At 38.4% G+C, this 23895-nt stretch overlaps 1 protein-coding gene across 1 annotated transcript in view; it reads right to left on the reverse strand.

Annotated features, from left to right (window-relative positions):
- The window catches only part of GLDC (glycine decarboxylase), a 39248-nt gene that overhangs the window by 2664 nt on the left and 12689 nt on the right, over window positions 1–23895 (reverse strand). Inside the window, exons 4-23 of the mRNA XM_036402577.2 lie at window positions 22337–22501; window positions 19427–19504; window positions 18726–18873; window positions 18298–18494; window positions 17050–17146; window positions 15979–16084; window positions 14780–14919; window positions 13935–14015; window positions 13282–13379; window positions 12699–12783; window positions 12563–12604; window positions 10662–10804; window positions 9755–9830; window positions 6459–6584; window positions 5326–5475; window positions 4760–4872; window positions 3951–4092; window positions 2530–2641; window positions 1165–1260; window positions 66–238 (exon numbers count right to left, since the gene is read on the reverse strand). Coding sequence (XP_036258470.1) covers window positions 66–238; window positions 1165–1260; window positions 2530–2641; window positions 3951–4092; window positions 4760–4872; window positions 5326–5475; window positions 6459–6584; window positions 9755–9830; window positions 10662–10804; window positions 12563–12604; window positions 12699–12783; window positions 13282–13379; window positions 13935–14015; window positions 14780–14919; window positions 15979–16084; window positions 17050–17146; window positions 18298–18494; window positions 18726–18873; window positions 19427–19504; window positions 22337–22501 — 2368 coding nt within the window. The remainder of the gene's footprint in view (window positions 1–65; window positions 239–1164; window positions 1261–2529; window positions 2642–3950; window positions 4093–4759; window positions 4873–5325; window positions 5476–6458; window positions 6585–9754; window positions 9831–10661; window positions 10805–12562; window positions 12605–12698; window positions 12784–13281; window positions 13380–13934; window positions 14016–14779; window positions 14920–15978; window positions 16085–17049; window positions 17147–18297; window positions 18495–18725; window positions 18874–19426; window positions 19505–22336; window positions 22502–23895) is intronic.

A 23895-nucleotide genomic window follows, 5' to 3' on the forward strand; every position in this document is an offset into this window, starting at 1 on the left:
GAATGGGCATCTGTAGACTCAAGGGTTAGACTGATGCTAGTACCTTGCTCTACATGCCATCTTACCTTTAGTGGGTTAATTTGGGGGTCCATCCTGCCCTCCTCTATTTCAGCAATTTCCTGTCGAATACTGATCATGGCATCACAAAATCTGTCCAGCTCTGCTTTGTCTTCAGACTCTGTAGGTTCAATCATAAGTGTCCCTGCCACTGGCCAGGACATGGTTGGAGCATGAAAACCTGATGACAATAGCAGAAATCAGTCACAGGTAACAGGGTATGAGATAATACGTGCATTAGCTATCAGCAGATTCACAAATTCAGTCCTTTCTCTACAAAAATCTATAGAGATTGAATTCACTGGTAGTGTTGGCTCTGTACTTCAGAGGCAAGATAAACTTTTCAAGTATCTTAATTTTCAGCACTGAAGGGTAACACCACTGTTTTACCATACAGCTACACACAGATTTACTTTATTAAAAAGGAACTTTAATATACTTATCTAACTCACCTCTATACCTGCTGAAAAGTCAGTTTAAAGGGTGCACAATATTTAAGGCTTACTTACAAAGAGCAGGAAGGGTGGGTTTTTTAGTATCACAATTAGGCTTTGGGTTATTTCACTGAAGAGGTATTACTGGTTAGAGTTTTAACAGCTTTCATGCATATTCATTAGAAGCACAGTTCTATAGGATCAAGTAGTTCAATGGATCCTCTTGTCTGGCAGCCAAAAAGCATCCACAATCAGATCCTCAAGAGCATGTGTACAAAACTGCATAAACTGTATCAAGATGGAACTGTTCAAATCCTATTATCGTACTTTAAAAGTTTTTTTTTCTTCCTATTTTGTTTTGTTTTGCTTTGTTGGAGTCTTATTAAGCTTTTGGCTCCAATCCACTTGCTCCAAACAGTTGAGAATCATGTAATCAGTATTTGATGGGACAGTTTACCAACTGTGAAGTAGCAGCAGAGTCAGAAGTACCTACTACAATTTAGTATATGCAAATATCTTTCCAAGTCCCATAAAGAAAATGAGGAAGGCTGAAATAATTGTGACAGATTCACCATCCATAAGCACAGAACTCCAATGTTTGTGTCTCCCTTTAGAAGAGATTTGGAAAATTTCCACTTGCACTGCTATTTTAAAGAATAGACATTTGACTTACCATAATCCTGAAGCCTTTTAGCAAGATCTACAGCTTCAATGTTTGCCGTTTTTTTGAAAGGTCTTGTATCCAAAATGAATTCATGGGCTACATAACCTGTAAATAAAAAATGACATCTCCTATTAAGTAAGACTAGTGAGAACACTAGTCTTACTTAATAGAAGAACAATGCAATTTACCAAGTTGTCTATTCTGATTGGTTTTGTGGAGATCATGGCAAAAAGACAAACTCAAAAATATCTACTTGGGCAAAACCTCAAATCTGAGAAATTATCAGGTAAGAGATATACGACTCAGTTTTTGAAGACTGACTCTTTGAGTCCCGCATCACATTAAGAAGATGCCTCATTTACAAGATCAGAACTAGGAATGAGTGGTCAAAGTAGCTCCTACAATTTACAAGTTCTCTGAAAAAATTATTAGATTTGTCAATGGCCCAACACCATTTGGGTTTTAGGCTATTTTAAATTAATCACGATAATCAGTTTTATCTTAAGCCAGAGCAAAGCTCAAATCTTCTGTTATAGAGAGGCTAAAGACAGAAGTTGTCTATATTTATATTCATGATTCTGGAGAACCTTCCATTACATTGTTAAATCCTTGAAAATTTGCAAATTTTATTCACTTCTATTAAAGTACAACTTGCAGGTTTTACCAAGGTGTATGTCATTAAATTTAAGATACATATTTTAGAGAACATATATATTGTACTCAAATGTTCTTCGGTGCTGTTCAGCTTAGACAAGCAAAATAAGTTCTCTGATTGTTACACTACTCCTACAATAATTTTTTCATCTCTTCATTACTTCTGTCCTGTTGCAAGACTGGAGAGCCAAAACAGGGAACCAGAATGTAGATGAAATATCATGCATTGCCAAAGGAATTCTATCTCATCTCACAAAAGTGAACAAGGAGCAGAAATGAGGGAAACTTGGTGGGATTTTTTTTCAGAGGATGTGTGCAAGAGGAGGTACAGGTCAAATAATTACTTTCATTTCTTAAATTGTTGCATCATTGGTTATGGAGATTTGGAAGTCTCAACTTGGTTGCTTTTTCTTTTTCTGCTGTTCATCAATCTGCCACTAAATTTCAAGGAGAATTATCTAATAGTTTACTCTATCTTTTGGCATCATCTTTTTCTAATTACAAACAGATATTACTTTTCTTCTACATGAAAGTATCTCAGTTTCATTGCATCCATTGAAGTGTGGCTGGTTATTTCTCTTCTTGTGAACAAGAGAAGTTTGAAATCAGCAGTCACATAGCATTAAAAAAAACCAAAAAACAAACAACTGTGTTGCAAGCCAACTTCTACATGAGGCAGAAAAAAACGTGGTAGAAGAAAAAAAATTGTCCAATACTTGCCTTTTGCTCCTCTGAAAAGGATTTTGTAGTGCTTCTCTAGCCTTTTTGCCATGTAATTTGCATTTAGTATAGCAATCTCAGAAGCATGCTTCAGACCCTTTGCTCCCATTGTCTGAAAGAAAAATAACATGAAGAAACAGATCTAAAACAGGTCCGAAACAAGCAAAGTATGCTCCTGCATGACAGAGAGCAGCACCTCAATGCACCTGGCCAGTTCTGGCAGTCACTCTGCTGTTACACTTTTCCACACAACACTCACAGAGAAGCACTGGATATTGATTGAGGCCACCTTTGGTGAATGTAGTTTATGAGAGTGTCTACTGTTTAAGAGATGTAGCTTCAAGTTCACAAGTGAATGACCCAAACCTTTGCTCAAACTGAGAAGCTCTGAACTGAACAGAAAAAAGTGAGAACACAAATAATGTCAAAAGGCACAGGCTGCCTGTCTCCATCCCACAGCAAGACTGTCCAGGAAGTTTAGGTGAGACAATGTAAATAGATGGCATTTTGCACTGTGAGGAAAGAGCTCTCCTTAAAAATTTCTAATGGATTAAATATTCTGTAATGGGAACCAGCTTAGAGTCACAAGTGATTTTTACCCACAGCTGTAAATGGAAATGGTACCAGTTCATATTTGCTCATTTGGAATTCCAGGAGAGCTGGTTCCCCCAGCAGATGAAGTTTCCATGGTTAGAGTATCATACTGGTAACAAAGTACTCTGAATGACACCGCCCCTAGGTTCACTCTTCCCCAACTCTTGTCACTGTAAGCATTAAATGTGGCTCAAAAGTCCCAGCACACCCTTCTATCAATTAGAATTTGAATCTACAGTCATCTCTGTTGGCTAAATATTGCCATACACGTAGCCAAATATTTGCTTGCTTATCACTAAATTACAAGGGATTAACAAATTACATAGATCATGATCAAGTTGATTCACATGTAAAACCAAAACTAAGTTCAGTTTTCAAATCCTCTGTAATTCAGGATATTGCAAAATTCCATGTTCTGTAGATGTCAAGTATAACAATACTGAACCATACAATTAAAAATACTCTTGGCAGAAGAGTAATTTAAACATGAAAACTTCAGCGTCACAAAAGTGGAAGCCTGACTGTAATTTTCTGCCTATTGTCCTCTTATCTCAAGACCTATTACAAACAAAAGGTAGGAGAGTTAGATACAGCCATTGTCCTGATGTCCTTTCTTGTGGCAACATTGTCCTACTATAAATCAAGTGGGCTTGATGGATGTAAATAACCTGTGACTGGATTGTCATCGCTTCATTTTGCTGCATTTCAGTCTGTACAAACATCAAAAAAAATGAGCTGCTCTTTAAACCTGTTCATGTTGTTCCAGTGGTCACTGGACTTGAAAGAGAAAGAACCTCAGCTGATACTCCTTATAAAAGTCTACACACCTTGATATACACCCAGGAAATTGGCAATATAGCACTGGAACCCCAAGGTGCAGCACTGACAGTACCCAAAGGACATGCATCCTTATCCGTCTGTATTTTGACCACAGGGTGGGTAGGCAAGTAGGGAGCCAAATGTTTCTTCCTAAAACAAAAACATTGATTTTAGAGATTAAATACGTGTTCCTATGTTACCATATCTGGACATTTTCAGCAGTAAACTGAAGTTTCTCTTCACTTTGCTTCCAGTCACAGTCCTCTAGGAAGTCTGATCTGTGCCTTCTTCAAAAGAAAGTTTATTAACACAACTGGTGCCAGTGGAGGATGGCACTCAGTTTTTCAACTTATCACAAGATATTAATGGAGTTATCAAAATAAAAATTACTTTTTAAACAAGTAAGATTATCTTCCTTTAAGGAAATAAGAATGCTCCATAGGATAGATTCACACAGCTTGTGTAGCAGTTCTGTGTTCTGGACTACATGCAGTGTTATCAGCCCTCAAACTCCATTTCTTACTCAGGAAACAGATTGCTGAGCGAGGTTTATCATGCACACTAGAAGGCCAACCCAGGAAGCCAGGGTTTGGGGATACAGGTGAACACACCACCACTGAGCACATGACTGTGCTGGAGAAGGACAGATGCTTGCAACCAGCATCACAGCTCTCCCAGCCACGGCTCTGTACTGAAGTGAACACCCAACCAAGATTCACTAAGGTGTGTATATATATATATATATATATATATATATATATATATATATATATATATATAATTTTTTTTAAGAAAAGGCTAATATAGAGATACCCACACTCCAATTGGTCCCATTCCAGGTCCTCCTCCTCCATGGGGAATGCAAAAGGTTTTGTGAAGATTTAAGTGAGAGACATCAGAGCCATAATCTCCAGGACGACACAAACCAACCTGTAAAGGGAATAGTCTGTTTCAAAACATTCTCCATATGCCATTTAGGACCTATTTCTGAATGCAAGGAGAACAGGTTGAAAAAGATGGTGTATGTTTTTACGTTTTTCTTTATCACAATGCATCATAAACAAGAACTTGATGCAAATAATATTTTGCTTTAGGAATTCTTAATTATATCTGTATAAAGAATGTCTTTGATAAAGGGTAGGCAGACTAAGCAAATTTCAGTGAACAACTTATAAATCTTACAACATATTTCAGGGGAAAAATCAAGTAAAAGAGAATTACTTTCACCATCTAATTTTAATTACTGTTCTTGGAAATCTCACATCCTCCCCCAAACACTGTGGCGTCTTGCATGGAAGCTGGGTTACAGTCTGAATTGAGTACTGCTTTGCTATTTTTATTCCAAGGATTCCCAGTAGTAAAAAATCTGCCCAGTTTTTGTACCTGAGCATTCATATTTGCTCCATCTAAGTAAACTTGGCCTCCATGTTTGTGAATGAGGTCACACACATCTCCAATCTCCTCCTCAAACACACCATTGGTGGAAGGGTACGTGATCATGATGGCTGCCAAGTTCTCCTTGTGCTTGTCCACCTGGTGGCAGGGAGGGGAGAGAAAAAACGGTCACTGAGGCTCCTAAAGCTTCTCAAGATTTTATAAAAAAAATGCAAGTAAAGTCAGAGTGTTTTACAGATGGGAAGCAGGCCTATCAGCAGATAGTCAAAGTTACTTATAGTCAGCAAAGGATACTGGGCTCCCTTCTTCAGCCCCGCCTATTGAAAAAGAGTGATTTCTGAATAAATCAGAATTTTAAATCAGGGAAAAAAGCAGGTATTAAAAGGTGCATACACACACACACACACACACACACATATATACACACATATACATACATACATACATATACACACACAAATACATACATACATACACATATAGATGTGTATATACATATATGTACATAAGCATATATATGTGTAAAACACTCTCTTCTGGGACCTTCAGACAACCCTACGAAAATCTGGCCTTCAAGTTAATGTGAAATAATGACCATTCCCCCTACTTTCAGCAATAGAGTTCTATGACTGCCTTAAAAGTTTGTCCAAATGTGGAAATGTGTCCTGCTAATCCCTTGCATTGCAAGATTCACCTGCAGTCAATATACTTAAAAAAGAGAAAAAAAGTAGTTGCCTAGCAACAATTTCTCCAGCAGAGATGGACTTGAACTTTGCTGAAAGAAGGCTGAAATGCAGTTTCAAATGCTTCACATTCATGAACATGGCTTGTTCATTTCCAGTACTAGCTGTGGACCAAAAGGGTCTGCTATAAAGGAGTCTACTGTGTACAAAGACTCTTTGAGCAAATCCTGAGCTAAAGATCCTCAAATTAAAAGGAATCTTACAATTGTCACATAGTTAGTGTCTGAGTGAGGAAAAAAAAATTACCTAGTCCTTTCAAAGCACATATTCAGTATTATTGCTTTATTTTTTCTTGTAGAAAAATGTGATTCAGCTGCCAACACTATTACCTTCAGAGAAGAAGTGTTCCTTGAAAATCAAAGATATTTAAATACTCACCATTGCTTTTAAATGAGAAATATCAATGCTCCCATTTTTATCCACTTCAATGGGCTGAATCTTCATCCCTGCCATTTGTGCACTTGCTGGATTAGTACCATGAGCAGATTTAGGAATAAGGCAAACCTTGGAAGGGAAAGAAAAAAAGAGCCTAAAGTATAACTAGTTTAAAAAATCTTAATGTTTTATGATCTACATGCAGCTACAATTCATTATCAAAGTTTTGAAAAGAAACCGTGATTGTAGCAGCAAATTGCCTCTTTTGCAGATCAATGCAACTAAATTTTTTAGGAAAAGCCATTCAGGTATCAGCATTTAAATACTCATTACCAAAGTTTCATTTGCTGCACAATCATATTTAGGGATGCAGTTCCAGAATATTATTTCAGATACTTATATTTAATTTTTTTTTTTGCCTCACCCCACCTTTTTTTAAAACACTAATTTTTTTTTACAGTTATCTCTGTAAAAAAAAAATAAAATTACAGTTATCTCTATATTACTGTCTCCATATGTACAATTACTTGAAAGGAAAAAGTGCCTAATTCCAAATTTCTACTACAACTTCTTAACTATAGATGAGAAACTCAGAGCTACTTGCATGCTTTGTACAGTTAACTTCAAAAGAAAAAAAAAAGAGAAGCACTTCTAATTAAATAAAAAATTGAAATTGTCAGTCATAGGAAAATTGTCTACGTGTCAGGATATTTCCAGACATTTTTTAGGAACTCCACCTCTAAAGACAATAAATATTTCTCAAAAAACCCCAAACAAAACCCCCAAAAACAAACAAACAAACAAACAAAAAAACCAACAAAAGAAAATCAAAACCAAATGAACCAACCAATCAACCAAAAAACACGCACACAAAAGAAACCTAACAAAAACTAAACAACAAAAAACTAGCAAGTGAACAAAAAAAGAAAAAAAAAAAGAAACCCAAAAAAAACCCACCAAAAAAAAAATCGAAAAAAACAAACAAACAAAAAAACCCCCAAAAGGCAAAAATAATTTTCTTCTACAGAAACTGCATGGTGGCTCATGGAACTCTATTGTCCACAGTGATGCTGAGACAAATGTGAATACTTCAAAACCCCAGAAACACAGGGATCCCAGTGCCAGTGCCAGGAAGAACTGTGCCACATCTGTAGCCATTTATCCGCATAGCTGAAATGCAAAGTGCCTCCAGATGGCCACCAAGGCCTGCTGGGTACAGACATTATTGATCACACAGAACAGCAGGGATGCGAGCTGTCAGTTCCGCGTCCATCCTTTTTTCCCACCAGAGGGCACCAAATCCAAACGCGGCCAACTAAGAGAACCTTGAGCTGCTGGTGTAATTGCTTTCTCCAGCCTAGGAGAAAAAAGCACTGCAGCTGAAAGGCCAGCATTCTGCTTTCTTATTTTCTTACTCCTTTTTACTCTTTCCCAAGAGTACCATGGTTTTCCTGTAACATTTGAAATCTATAAAGTGTGAGTAAAAGTGCAAGCAGCCCCCAGGCTCTCCGGTGCAGTTCACCTCTGGGTATTTTCAGACCACAGAAGTACCCACAGACACTCAGAGAAGCCTAAGGGTCTTGCACAGAAAAAGAGGAATGACAGATGACACATAGACAATCAGAAGACAACTCTCCAAGGAATAAAATTTTAACCTAATTCCACTTCCCACTGAGTAAAACTACTCATAAAACAAAGTTTGTAACTGTAAAGAGTGGTTACCTCCTAGTAAGTTTGATGTGATGTGGATGCAACAAAGAAACAGAGAGAGGAAGACAACACTGATATTCAGTTTTAGATGGTTTCCTCACACAGAGGCTATAGTTCTCAGGAGGCCAGGACAGTGATGCTTCCATTTTGAGAAGATAAATGAGTCCTAAAGCCAAGGATAAAATCAGGTTCAAAGAATATGTATACTATTGCACTAAGGACTTTTTCCCTTCTCTTTAAAGCCAACTGTATGGGTGTGTAAAAAAAGAAGACCTAAGTAATCTCAGACTTCCAAAGAGATTTTTTATGTAGTCCCAAATAATGTTCCTAAACTAACTTCCAGTGGCTTAAGTGGGAAAGTACATATGGATAAATATTTAATGAAAGCATGTTAAAGAAAAGAAGAATAGTGTTCACTGTATGGAAAGGTCATCCTAATAGAATATTATAAATATCTGTGCTGGTTCTCTAACATTTAAAATTACTCATAATTGTGGTTCTAATGGAGACACACAGTGAAATGCCAAATATCCTTTAATACAAAACCCCCCAGATCATTAAAAGAACTGATTCCAGAGTTCAGAAAAGGACCCACAGTACTGTGGGGCAGCATTCCAAGCAGTACATGTATACTGGAGGCAGACAGATCTAAAGTATGACACAAGAAAATGCATCTTAACCCACAACTGTGATCCTTTAGCTTTGAACTTACTGCTACTAAACAATCTCACCATTTTGGTGGGAAAGAAAGCAATTGCATCAAAAGCTATAAAGGGAGTAAGCAAAAAAAAGTAAAAGGAACACAAAAGCTTTTAAGATAACCGAAGTTAAAAAATGGCTTTTTTGAGAAGGATGGACAAATAACTAGAATCCAGCTAGGAAATGAGGATGGATAATAATATAATAAATAATCCCAGAATTAACACACAATATGGCAACTGTTTATCATCTTTCAAGAGTGAGAGGGTGTCAGATGAAATTGTAAATATATCTCAATTTCCTTCCTTCCTTCCAGCCTTCCCAACTTCCCATGGCTGACCACAAAGCATGTTGCTTGGGAATTAAAATGCCATAAGCATGACCTTTTCTGCTTTGCCCTCTTTCCCCTGAGCTTTTGTTGTTGAGCATGCCATTATATGGCACCAGCAACCCTTTGGTCAGCCAGGGTCAGCTGTCCTGGCTGTGTCTCTCCCAGCACCTTGCTGACACCCAGCCTCCTTGCTGGGAAAGGACAGGGTCAGGACAGGGCAGTGGCATAGAGACAAAGCCTTGACACTGTGAAAGCACTGTTCACCATTTGCCAAGAGATCCCTGTGTTATGAACAGTGCTTCCTCCACAATTCATGTGAAGAAGGTTAAGTCAAACCTAGTCAGACTCAGTACAATCACCCTTCCCTGGGTCATTCTCAGGTCTGTAAAAACTTTTTAAGATGTTTGTTACCAAGGATCCTGGTGGGAAGCACAGAGTACTGAAAGCCTATCAGAAGTGACAATACATGATCTAGTTTCTCTCTAGGTGAGTCCCAGCAGCTGAATCAACTCTCCACTTCCCACTGAACCCCGTTCCTCACATGAGCATTGACACTTACAGTTCTGTGACGTTCTCCTTTGGCATTTAAATAAGCTTTGATTGCAGCCAAGCCTGCGTACTCTCCTTGGGCTCCGCTGCAAGAAGAACACAAACACTGTTACACAGCACACAAAGCAGGAAGGGCCACCTCTCTGACAGAACTTCAAAACTATCCAGCCCTAACCCTTACCCATGACTTCAGGCAAGTGTCAGCAAATTAAACAGGGCACATTCCTAAGATAAATTACAAATGGCCGTGCTGAAATTAACAGCTAGATGTAAATGAAAAGAGTAGATTACAGGTGATGCCATTTTATAAGTTTATACTACAATGTTAAATGCTTCTGGTGGCTGAGAGGGTCCACATTTCTGCACCTAGCAGGGGACTCTGTGCTTGATTACATTGAGGCAAACTAATCTTGAAATGCGTAGCAAAGTTTATATCATGAAACATAAAAGGTCTTTCAGTGATAGGCTTAGTGTAGAGTAAGTTCTTGATGTTTATTTTGTATGAAAACTAATAGAGAACACAAACAGGCTGCAGCAGTACTCATTAAATGCTGCTTTTAGTGAGCACAGAGATTTCAGGCATTCTTCAGTCAAACCTAGTGCACTACCTACCAGTTTCGACAATTAAACACCTGGCAGGTCACACATCTTATTCCTATTCCAAATCTTTATTTTCAGTTCATGGGGGGAAATATTAAAAGAAATAAAAATACCAAATCATTAAACTTTCAGAAGAGATGAGACAAAATAAGATACCATAGTTTTTAAAAAATTACTACTTAGGAATTTAATAAGCCAACATTCAAGAAAAATTTGATTTTGGAAAATTCTTCCATGTTTGGCTTGCACATCTTCTTTGGAGATAAGGTTTTGGTATCATGTGTCAAGGTGCAAACACTCAGGAAAAAAGTTCCTACCTGTTTGGCTGGAAGGAGATTCTGTCATAGCCTGTAATCTCACATAGGTCCTTCTCTAAATCCTTGAAAAGCTGATGATACCCTTGAGCTTGATCCAGAGGAACAAAAGGGTGGATGTTGGCAAATTCTCTCCATGTAATAGGCTATAAAAACAAACCAAACAAATATATAAAGAATGCTGTAACAAAATACTCTACAGACAACTCTTTCTGTTAAACTCTGTAAAGGAATGATGTTGCCTTGTGGTCAATTAAATATCAAACACCAAGTATGTTGATCTGCTGGAGGCTTGGAAGGCTTTACAGAGGGATCTGGACAGGCTGGATTGGATGAGGCTAAGGTTAGTCATGTGAGGTTCAGTAAGGTCTAATGTTAACTGATTTAATGTTAACCTTTTAGCTTTTTATTTTTGTAATCAGGTTACACATAAGGATTTGGGGTATTATAAAGCGATTACCCCCAAAGCTTAGAAGTAGCTTATAGAACACATTTGCCCCTTTCTCTTTTGCTCTTTTTTCTCTTCCCCACAGATCACCATGTCCATGTTGATGTTTAAGCCATGGGATGGTGCAAAAGCCTAGAAGATAAGGGGCTAATGTGTATGTCTCAAACACTGATGGACAGATAGCTATGAAGCCAGACAAGGATTGTTGATAAGAGCAGACTGTGTAAATGGGCAAGAAAGAACAGGATGCAGGTGGAGAAGGGGGCCACGTGGAGCTGGAGGTAGAACAGTTTCCTGGGACAACAGTCTTTGTCTGGCTTCTGGATATACTCAGCACAACACAGTACACCCCAAGTGCAGCAATGAGGTTGAGAAGAGAGCATGGACTGTTCACCAAAGGTTGATCCAGTGGGGGGAATCAAGATCACCAAAGACCTCCAAAGCCCTCTGACCCATTTCCAGAGAGGCCTAGAAGAACTGTGCATTGACTATGCATGATAATTAATTTGCATAGAGAGCAAGAAACTTATCTCCAGGGTTGGGAAAACTCATCTACAGAAGGGTAGGACCCTCAGTGCACATGTGCCTAGGACCCTGGACACAACATCAACAGCCCTACAACTGCCTGAAAAGAGGCTGTAGCCAGGTGGGGATTGGTCTCTTCCAGGTAGTAACTGGTAAGACAAGACTGGATATAAAGAAAAATGTACTCACACAAGGGGTTAACAAGCATTTGAACAGCCTCCCTAAAGAACTGCTGAAGTCAACACCCCTGAAAGTGTTTTTGAGATATGTAGATATGGTGATCAGGAACAAGGTTTAGTGATGGACTTGGAAGTGCCAGGTCAACAGCTGGACTTAATCTAAAGGGTGTTTTCTAACATAAATGATTATATAATTCTCAGATTTTCTAACATTAAGAATATGCTTAAAAATTCTTAATTCCTCCTACTACTTAGTTTCACTTACTCTTACATAGAGCTGTGGTATCTACAAGGTAAACAAAGAGGAGTTGCCAAGAATAGTATTAGTTTTGCTTAGAGGAAATATACAAGACATAAAACAGTGAAGGGAAGGGAAAGAGAGAAAGCAGTGAGAGAAAGGGGACAAAGGAAACTACTGAAAGTGAGAAGACAACAGGGAGAGAGCAAAGGAAGCACATTCCAAGTCAAAAAGTCATTTCGTAATCAAATAGCCTGGCTAAAGCTCTGCTCCATGTGGTATCAGCTAAAAAAATGAAGATATCTGGGGACTCTTCAGCTGGGGAAAAGGGAATTATCCTAAGAAATTGCAAACTGAAAAAGAAGCATGAATTGTCTGTCCCATCTGACTCTTTCCATATTTCTGAGGATTTGTGAAGTATTAGACCAAGAACAGGCTTTACTTCACTGGAATGACACTGACTAGATAGTTTACTCATGTGGATATCAAGTGAGACAGTATTATTGCAACTTACTGTGAGTTCAGCTGAACTATTGAGCTTCATTGTGCAGGACCCCTAAAAATACAAACACACATCAGTATTTATTGAAATACATAAACATATAGGTAAGTACATAATTTTTTGTCTTTTCTTTTTGGTAAATACCTACCAAGGGAATCATGCTGTGAACAAGGGAAATATCTTTGTTTTCTAATCTTTTCATGTACCGCACAATATTTGTCTCAGAGTGATAGCTGGAGAACACAAAACACAATGTTAAGGCAAATAGATCAGCTGTACCAGCTGCTACATAGGAAAAGAACACAAAAAAGAAGTAAGACTGAGGATAGTTATTAGTATATACCAAGTAGTTCTTTTCAAACTGGCGCTTTAAGCTTGCTAATAGCAACACAGATTAAAAATGCTTATTATTATCTCAGTAACACTATCAGTAAATATGGAATACAAGGATACCATGTCCTCAAATGGCAGGTTGTACAATGCAGCAGATTAATGGAAAGATACATTCCCTCAGTGGTCATGAGCATCACTCTGCTCATTTAAAATGAGAGGATAGCTAAAAATGCTACAAAATATCTTATTTTAGAGTAATGAGTTACTGTATGAATCTAGGTACAAAACTGTCCTCAACTGACTCCACTGCTGGTTTCGAAAGGAGATATTTCAGATTCCCTAAAAATAGCAAATATACATTCAGATTCCCTAAAGGTAGCAATCAGACATTCACAAACCTGTTGAAAACCTGGTGTGTCAAGAATTTTGAAGTTCTCTTAAATGGGGTGCTAAAGATGCCTTTGGTTTCCTCACCCATACCTTCAGCAATTAGCTCCTTCAACAAAAAGAACAAAAAGAAACAGAGTCAAATATTTTAGTGGATTTTTTTTTTGGTAGTCAACTTCCATTAGAACTAGCTTATGAACCAGTTTGCCTCAGGATTTAGTCAGCTTTTAAGGTAAAACCTCCACCTTTAATATCATATATATCTGTATTTACCTAGCATGACAACAGCGATATATTAAAACTGGGTACCTTTAATGTCTCAGTAGCCCTTATCTTGTAGGTATTGCTGCTAAATGCTAATGACATGCAACAAAAATTCCAGTGGGGAAAGAAATAACTGACCCATGTCTTAACCATCACAGAAGAAGTAATACCCTAAATGCAAGGTGTCCAAGCTGACCAAAAGAACTGAGTGTCGCAACCAGAAAACGGCATATAAATCCTTTATTTAACACTACCTTTTTATTTGAGAGAGGATCTGAAATTCTTAATATTTAACAAATGGTGATCATAGAGAAACCCACTATACAAGACCAGTTTTGGTTTTCAATAAACTCTGGAAACATTTAGATAATTTAACCCACATGACCTATTATGTACTTACAGCAGAAGACTCGCAACCAAAAATCCATAATATGTCATCTAGATCTTTCTCATTTACAGTTTCATCAAGTGATACTCCAAGCTATGGATAAAAGCACCAGTAATTACTTAAAGCTGTTTATTCTAGAGACATAGTACATTTGTTTTGGTCAAGAAAACATTTCCAGAAACACAAGAGGAAAAAAAAAGCAATCTACCCAACAATATGTAAACATACATATTTATAGGTATTTATGATATATAAATTTATTTTATTTATATAACATGTTCCAGTTCCTTCCTTTACCCTCCTAAACCATCCAAGCCAGATGGTTCAGAAACTCTGATACTCATGACCTCCTTTCTACTGTTTCTAAGTGTTTTCTATTTAATAAGAAAATTGCCCATTTTCATGTAACACCCCTTCCCCCATTCCAATTTACAGAACATACTACACTTTGTGAAGAGCCCTTTAGTGCCAACCAAGATGTGGTATAGATTTCAGTCTGCCTTCAAACACTGCCACAGGACCTGAATTCTGGGTGTCACCTTGTATTTCATCATTAAATTTTAGAGTGTCTCCACTCTACCCCTTAGTGGCATATTTAACATGAAAAGATTAGATAATCCTTTTAATTGGCATAAAATGAAAACACAATCATTATTTCTGGAAGTTCAGTGCATCACAAGTTCATTCTTTATATTATCTTTATAATTGATGGATATATTTGAGCAAATTACAACATCTTAAATAATTTTGTTCTGTTTAGCACAGATTGTAATGTAATGACTAGAAACTTAATGAAGAAAATGTCGTACTACAAAATTTCTGAATTTATCAAAGGTTTAGAAAGTTAGTTTGCTTACTTTGCCATCACTATAAATCCGAAAATTTATCTTTCTAAGAGCTGCCCTGTCCAAAACCTCTTTGACTGAGCATCCACACGTGATCGTCAAGGTGTCAAAGAATAGATCATGATGTAGCTTATGACCAGCTCTCCTGAGACCTATAAAAAAGAGTAAGTTAATTCTATTATATATGCACAGTGTATTGCTTGCTAAGGTGCCAGTTACAGAGCAATACTATGTATCTCATAAATAAATGCTTTTACATAATAAAGCAAAATATGGCCCCTGTGTAAAAAGCAGCAAAATCACCATCTTTTTATTGAAATGTTACTGTGTATGAAATGCAACTAAATCAGATTCAAACCTAAGTAATAATGCAGATTGAGTGTAGGGAAGGTAATTCTGATACATCAAATCTGACATATATACAGCAGCAGAGTTGGTATATGAATGTGATAAAGACAAAATAATAAGAATGGAAAGATATTAATGGATGTGAATTGCCACAGAGCTTGCCATAACAATGTTTAGAGTCTTAGGGTTTTTTCCAGTAGCAAGAGGTCTTCTGGCTATCTGGCAAATAAAGTATGGATGTTTCTTACAGTAATCCCTTGGTTCCAAATATTCTAGTTTTGTATAGCTCCTTCTGACAGCCATGGTAGTATTATCAGTGAAAAAAAACCCTACCAGACCACATAGTCCAGGTGCAATCATTATGTTCTGCTACAGATTGTGTGCTTTTCTTCAGCTATTAAGCTTTGGGATTTCAATGTTTGTAGCAGATATGATACTCCACCCAATTTAACTGAAATGTTTCTATTGCTTTAATATAATTTATTACCTTCCTTTGCTATATTATTTATATTCTGTGCAGATTTCTGTGTGTAAGCTAGGATGGTCCATCAAAAGAAGAAAATGCTGGCAAACAGCAGTTCGACAGTACCATCCAGGGATGCACTCTGCAGACTTCTGTAGTTTCCCAAGAAAACAGAAGCAATGCCTGCAAGTTCTTATCACACAGACATCTTATTCTTGGATGTCATTGCCAGAACTACACAAAAACCATCAGCTGAGAATTTTGTATTAAAATGGTGCCTCTTAAGTTGAGAGAGCACGCATCAGATGGACACCCCTGCTCTGCCCTGTAAGTTTATTTAAGATGTGTTTTTTAAGGGGTAAGGGTTTTAGAACAGTTTCTGTAAACATTAAGTACGCACCTTCAGCCAAGATTAGAGCAGCATTGTGTACTCGTCTTGCAATATGCCTTAGTCCATCAGACCCATGGTATATACCAAACATGGCTGACATGTTAGCCAGAAGAGCCTAGGATCCAAATACAGTTCAGGATATTGTTATTGTGAGCAAAGACTACTTCATGTAAGTTCAGTGGAAAGTTTCTTTAGCACCCAGAGACAACCACATATCCTCAGCTGATGTTATAGCTACTCATCTCCTGCCTACAAAATAAAAGGAGGGAAAGGCAACATACTTTTATGAAACTGTAAGGACTGATTATGAATTCAATGCTGTTTGAAATGTAATTGTTTTAGCAATTAACATGTACTTAAATTCAACTACTGCAACAAAGATCCTTAAAGACTTTAAAGTCAAGGATCAGTATAAAAAAATATAGAGTATCTCCTTAATACTAAGTATATAAACTTGTGTCAATAATAATCTCTTCTCAAAATCTGTCACAACATAAGAGCAGGAGGAAGGCAATGCTAGGAGCAAAAAAAGTTATGACCCTGGCTGGCTGGAGGTCTGTGGAAGTATGCTGAAAATAACTATTTTGGATACTGTTGGAACTCTGATACTTACTCACTTAATCATGGTATTTTCCTATAAAGATATTGCTTTGATGATGTAACATTCTTGCATCAAATTGCATGGACAAAAAATATAAGTTGTGACAATTTGAGTAATTAGTTTAACAAATTATAAGTTTATTTCTTCTGCCTTGAGTTGGCAGAAGAAATTCCAATTCAGACCATTGGAATTCTCTTCTACTTTATGAACAGTTCTGTCTTGCTTATAACAAACATGCCACTACTCAGTGGTGTTTATGCTACAAGACAGACAGATTCATGACACTGCAAGAATTCAGGACTACAGTAAGGAAACAGATAGTAAAACTCTCTTTTCAAGCAGACCCCATCATTCAAAACAAATGAACAAAGACCAGAATATTTCTATGTCCTTCATTTTTCTACTAAAATCTCTCTAAAGTATAGGTAACTCATGTTCAACTTGTTCCTTTCTAGCCCTGAAAATAAAGTGTAAGTTACCTGTGCTGTGCAGATGTTGCTGGTAGCTTTATCCCTCCTGATATGCTGCTCTCGTGTTTGTAAAGCAAGCCGGTACACTTCCTTCCCACTTGCATCTCTAAGCCACAAGTGAAAATGTTGCTTCTGTTACTTTAAAATTACAGTTATTTATGACACAGAACTTTATGCATGCTAACCTGAAACTAATTATCTATCCTCAGAGACAGAAGGGTGCTAGAGAGAACAAAGCATACATCAGGACAGCTGCAATATCAAACAAAGCAAGACTAAAGCATCTCTAGATTTCTGTTTAACTACAGGAAATTTGGTATTTGCCTTAAAATGACACAGATTATTGCAGCTATTTGAACTGAAAAATAATATAAACTAAATATTCCTAATTTTATTGATAACTGTGAGTGTTTTAGTTATTTTGGTTACTGGAGTACTTCTGGATAGCCTCTGTGCACAAAGATGTGCAGTGTTCCGAGTGACAATTACTTTGCATTTCAATTATTACTAGTTTGACATCTTGTCAAAATACACAGTACATCACTATAAGCAACTATTAGAAGCAGATTTTGTACACTGTTTCTCTGCATAACTATAATTTGAACTAGATTAAGTTCCTTCTAGATTATTTTGGAGGTTCACTGAATTTTCTACTTCTTTCCATTTATGTTTTATAAGATTGGATGACAGAGAAAAAGTCAGTACAGAATATGTGGAGTAAGTTAGCTTGCAAAGCCTCCTGCCATCACAATGAATCCACTCTGCTTTTGGTTATCTCTTCATCCCACAATGCCACAAGAATTATAGACAGTTCCACACAAATGGAATTCTTGAAGCTTGCTTCCTCAAAACTGAAAGGAACTATTAGTCTCACCATTTTTAAAAAAAAATAGGGTGCTCAGTACAACACCATGGTCACCTGTTGTTCACAAAGGCTGCACAAGATGGTCATAGGGTGTTTTTTATGGTTTCTTATTTGTTACTAGGATCTCTGAGGGGAGACTTTAGACAGGATATCAGGTAAAAGATTTTCAAAGGGTTCTAAAGCATTGGAACAGGCTGCCCAGGAAGTGACAGCATCACCATCCCTGGAAGTGTTCAAAAAATGTGTGGATATGGCACTAGAGAACATGGTTTAGTGGTGAACATTGTGGTAGGTTGATAGTTGGACTTGATGGTCTTGAAGGTTTTTCTAACCTTAAGGATTCTAAGACTCTATGATTTCAATCTTCACTTACTGGCCGAGGGAGCCCTTACCTTGTGACACCCACCATTCTGCCCGGCATCATTCTCACTAGATTTTCCTTCACAGCAAAGAATGCTGCATGGGGTCCCCCATAGCACAGTGGGACGCCAAACCTCTGGGAGTTACCCAGGACAACATCTACCCCAAACTCTCCAGGAGGCTTCAGAATACAGAGGGCCAGAAGGTCAGTAGCACAGCAGGCGAGAGTCTGAGAACAGAAATACACAAAGCAGTCAGCCTCTGTTCTAAAGGAATGGTGTCTACATGGGAGCTAGGTTTTTAAATTTAGTTTCAAAGAGTTCCACATCACTTGCATGGAGCTGAAGTGCAATGGTTGCAATGGTTATGAATTGCATGTAGCTGAGATGGTATCTCATTAACACTTAGTTTCTATCAATATGGCTGACAGATTGATATCTGTGTGACCAATAAAATTTACCCCATTCTGATGAGCTCTTTCAACAAGTTCAGAGAAGTCTTCTATCTTCCCTTCAGTGTCTGGATACTGAAATAACACTCCACTGACATCCTTTCCACTGAAATCCATCTCATGGGGTAATTTGAGCTCCGTAATAACACCTGTATAACTGGAAACAAAAACATGCAGAAGGTAAAATATTCAAACCACCTCCAACCTTGGAGTGATACTTAATAAGATGTTTTCATGGAGTCATATATGACTCTTTTCTTTAACATACAAAGAGAGTTGAACGTCTTTGCAGCAGTAAGCACTGAGAAAGTTTCACATCATGGTATATAGTACTGAAGAAGAATTACATTTGATATCATCATCAGAAATAGAGAGCAAAGCAAACAGAGAATGCTTAAGATACTTGCTTCCTAGTAAAAGAAAAAAATGACTAGGCTGAATTCAACAGTCAAATGTATGCAGTTGTGCAACAATTTAAAGGAAAAATTAAATATTTTCTTTTTATGGTATGTTTAGTCTCTTTTTAAACAGCTTTAATTTCTTTGCAGTTGAATTTGAACTAGAAGTAATGCCAAGTGGTAAGAGACTTCTGCTTTTAGTTTGCAAAGAAAGCACAGGCCAGAAATGTTAGTTATACAGCAAAAAGGCACAGAGGGAAAATGGTTCAGTGTAAGGGAAAAGATATGGTGGAAAATGGAGGAAAACATTACTTTGCTCTAGTTTGGACCACTGCTATAGTTTGAGGGTGGCATCGGGCATCTACATAGAACTTTCTCCTTTTGTTGTGTCTGTTAAAAAAAGAAAAAGAAGGTTTACACATCAATAATATATTGTTTTCCATGGAAATAAATTAGCTTATTTTCCAGAAGTGAGTTTTTCTATGTAAAAAGGCAGTTGAAAATATTGGTTATTATAACCAGATTAAGTGTAAGATTGAAGAATGTTTCTGGCACATTTACATTAAGAAAGTTCATTTCAGACACTCAAGTGAGAATCATACATGGCAAAAATGGAAACAGAACAGGGAGCTAATTTCAAAAGGCATGGGAATGGCTCCACACACTGTTTTAAAGGAATACAACTGTGGTCTTTAATACAGACTTTTCAATGTTGCCCTGGATAAAAAAAAAGAGCCATTCAAGTAGAGAGATGAAGAAGATGGGTCCCTGCTCACAGCAGTGGGAATAGAACCAGGCGATCTTTAAGGCCCCTTCCAACCCAAACCATTCTGTGATTCTGGTAAGCGGAATTTTATGTCACACTGAGGCTTTGAACTAGTGAGTAGTTAGAAAACTATTTTTACACATATGAAACTATGATTACACAGTCTCTGCTGTGTAATCACCTTCCTGATACCCAGTTCTGAGTGACCTTCAATAATTTCTCATACTTATTTGATTTGCAAATCGCTTTCACGTGGCCCTACAACAGGCATCCATGAAAGTTGATTGTATATACCAATAACAGTTTCACTTTTAGCAACTTAGAATTATGTACTTCACACTTTTTTAAAGCTTAATTTAATCACTGATGGAAAAAGATAATGCACATCTTCAACTTTCATGGCTGCAAAAGACTCAGGCCACAGTCCATTAGATCATGTGATAAAAGGTCCTGTGCATCCCCCAGAAAGGCAATGGCAGGTGGGGGAGCCCAGATAACAAAATGTATAAATAAATGTCCCTGCTGCTCCCAGGTGTTTCTCAGGGAAAATCAGCCCAACAGAGCCCCATCTCCACAAGTGCAGAGGAGCAAAGAGCCCACCGGGCAGGTGGGAACTCCAATTCATTAATTATCACAGGCACACCATCTGCGTGCCTGCCCCCACTTGGCAAGTAGACATTATGGGATGCACAAGAAAAGCATCTGGGGATCACAAACATGTCTTATTATGACATGTTTAGGGGGGAAATAATACAGTTAAGTGATTCTGCGAGCAATAATTGTAGCAAAATAGGGGAGTAAGGGGATAGACTGGGACAGTCATATATAAATAGTTCGTTGCTGAAGTTCTTGCACCTAACTAGTGAAGTCTGTCCTCTCTTCTTGTTAAATGTCTTTCTGATTCCTTTCATGGGTAAGGGGACTCCATATTCCCTGTGTGTGCATGTGTGTGTGGGTGAGTGCCACTGGAGTCAGACCACAAATGATCCACATTTCCATAGTGCAGCAATTGAAATGAGTGGAAGGAGTGGAATGGAGTGAGTGCCAGCAACTGGAGCAGCACATCAGCCAGTAGGAGCTCTTGTGTCTGTGGAGGTATCAGTGGGAGCAGGTGTGTGTCTGCCAGGAGCTGGGCTGGTATCCCAGGTGGGGTGACTAGACTCTTTCCAGTATGTCCATGTCTCTGTTGTACAGGGGCACTGGGCACAGCACTGTGGGATGTGGGCTCATCAGGGTGAGAGGGAGGGATCCCCCCCGGCATCCTGGTAGAACTCCTCCTCCCAGTGCAGCCCAGGAGATTGTTTGCCTATTGGCCACACACTGCTGGATTGTGTTCAATCTGATGTCACCCAAACCCCCCAAAGGCCTTTTCAGAAAAGCTGCTTTCCTGCCTGCCAGACCCCATCATGTACCCCATATGCCAGGGGTTGCTTCTCCCCCATCTGCAGGACTTTGCACTTCCCCTTGTTGACCTCACAAGCTTCCCGTCAACCCATTTACTCGAGCCTGTCCAATTCCCCCTGGAAGGCACCATAACTGACTTGTCCATCATCTGATCCTTGAAGTTCTGCACCATCAGCAAATTTGCTGAGGATACAGTCTGCTCCATCACACAGATCATTGACAGGACCCAGTGTTGCCCCTGGCTTATAACTGTCCTCCACCTAAAGTTCATGTCAATGACAAAGCATCCCCTGGGCCGACATTCTGACAGTTTTCCATCTATCTCTCTCCCACCTCATCCAGCCCATAATTTTTGGTTTCTCAGTGGAGATTAAAGGAAGAGCCACTGCTCTCCCCTCCCAAGCCAGTCACTCAACTGTAGGAAGTCATCAGGTTGGGCAAACATGACTTGCCCCTGTGTTAATTCATGACTCCTTATCCCCTTCTTGTCCTTTACATGTCTGGAAATGGTTTCCAGGCCTAGGAGTTATCCCATCATCCCACTGAGGGATCAAGGTGAGGCTGACTGGCTGGTAGCTCCCTGCATATTCATTCCTCCCTTCCTGGGGACAGGAGTGTCATTTGCTTTGCTCCACTGCTGAGGCACCTGTCCCAGTCACTGTGGTTGTTCAGACACAATCAAGGGTGGCCTTGTATCGGTGTCAGGAGGCTCCCTGAGCAGCCACGGGTGCAGCACGTCAGGACCTGTGTAAGTCCAGTTTGCTTAAGTGTTCTCTAGCCCAACCTTCCTCCAACAAGGCTGAGTCTTCCTTCCTCTAGAATTTCTCCTACGTCCTTAGTTTTCTGAAGGCCTTAAATGTCTGAATTAAACATTTACATCAAGGCTAGGAAGTTCTCTGGGGTCATGGCAACATGGACTCCAGCTGTTTAGTGAACTGCTCACAGTAAGAAGGCCACACTCAACGTCAATCCATTGCCTACACAGGGATAAATGCCTTCAAATTCCAAAATTACTTCCTGCTGTGATTTAACCACACTTTTAAACACAGTACCTGTGACATAATTGCATGGCCTCTGCAGCAGCTGTCCCTTCATCCAGCAAAGATGCGTTAGCCACATCCATTCCTGTGATATCACACACCATCGTCTGGTAATTTAGGAGGCTCTCCAGCCTGCCCTGGGACACCTCTGGCTGGTAAGGAGTATACTGGGTAACCCTGTTGGAAAAAAGTTCTCTGTTTGGGTCTAAGAAAATACATGTGTAACAAAGTTATGGCAATATACATTGTAATTTTTACCTTTTGGTGTCGATTTAACTTTTTACAGGAAAAGAATTCTGTTTCTCCGTTTTGAAAAGAGAAATTTCTTTTAAAGCAGAGGTGTGAGGACATTATGGAGAAGGACAGAGTAAGTAGACACTGAGTGTGGAAGAATTAAATCAAGTCACAATATACAAAGCAGAATGTGTTGTTCAAGCATATCTAGATATTGCCACAATTTTTCAATGCTGTTTCTGAAGACCTTTATTTATCAAGTCTTCTCCACCCTTTTAAGAAAAAAAGCATTTGATATTTCTCAGAATCAAGCTCAGAAGTATGCAATCCTTGTGCAATGACAGTTTCCATATGTGTTAGTGGAGGGAAGTCAGACTGATGTAAGTTTTATCTGTTGTCATTTGGGGAAAAAAACAGTAGTGCAATATAAGCAACTCCTTCAAAAATGCAACAATCTAAGGGACACGGTCTATTCTAACAGTCCAGAAAACAAAGCAGCATGGGTCCAGGAATAAAAGGCAAAAACAGAGGTCAGACTCTCCTCTCTGCTGGAAATTTGGGCACTGGATTACACAGTAGTTCAGGACAGACTTTATGCCAGGTTGAATCTAGAGTAGCAGCCAGAAACAAGTGGTAAGTGCAAACACTTGTGACCTCTGTTTTCTTGTGATGGAAGAAAACAGCAGTTTGTTTCCCTAAAAGGGCAGTAGCAAGTCCTAGACTTTTGAAAAATGAAGTGAAGGTATAAACTTTCCAGAAAGACCCCAGTATCTGGAAGCTCAAGTTGTGTAGAGTCAATAGAAGGTAAAAACCAAAGATCTTTTAAAAACAAGCTGGAGAACTTGATATTGAGCAGGATGAGAGTAGCAACAAAATGGTAAGGTGAGAGAGAAAGCAGGAGAAAGTCCTGAAGAGAATAAAAAAGCTAGAAGAAGGGCATATTCAGTAAGTGAACTCAAAGTGTAAAATATTATGCTAATACATTAATCATCTAATTTAATGAAACATCTGCTTGAATTATTCACATACACTATTCAGTATAGCAACAGAAAGCAATAGCTATGTATAGAGTACATAAATCTTGATGATTTTCCCAAAACCTGTAGGGTTTTTTTCTCAGTTTTGGCCAGTTCTAGCACTAAACTAATTATCATCATATGACTGCAGAGTTCACAAGTGAGACCAAGTCCCAGACTGCATGTAGCCTTGCTAATCCCAATAGTAGGGCTTTTTTCTCCACAGCAGCTAAACCCAGTGTTCAGTTTGCCAGATAAACTTTCACTTTAGTAGTATTAAGATTTCTTTTCTGTATGGTCCCCCTGCCCACTCAGTTCTCA

Source organism: Molothrus ater, chromosome Z, assembly GCF_012460135.2.
Source record: "Molothrus ater isolate BHLD 08-10-18 breed brown headed cowbird chromosome Z, BPBGC_Mater_1.1, whole genome shotgun sequence".
NCBI classification, from domain to species: domain Eukaryota; kingdom Metazoa; phylum Chordata; class Aves; order Passeriformes; family Icteridae; genus Molothrus; species Molothrus ater.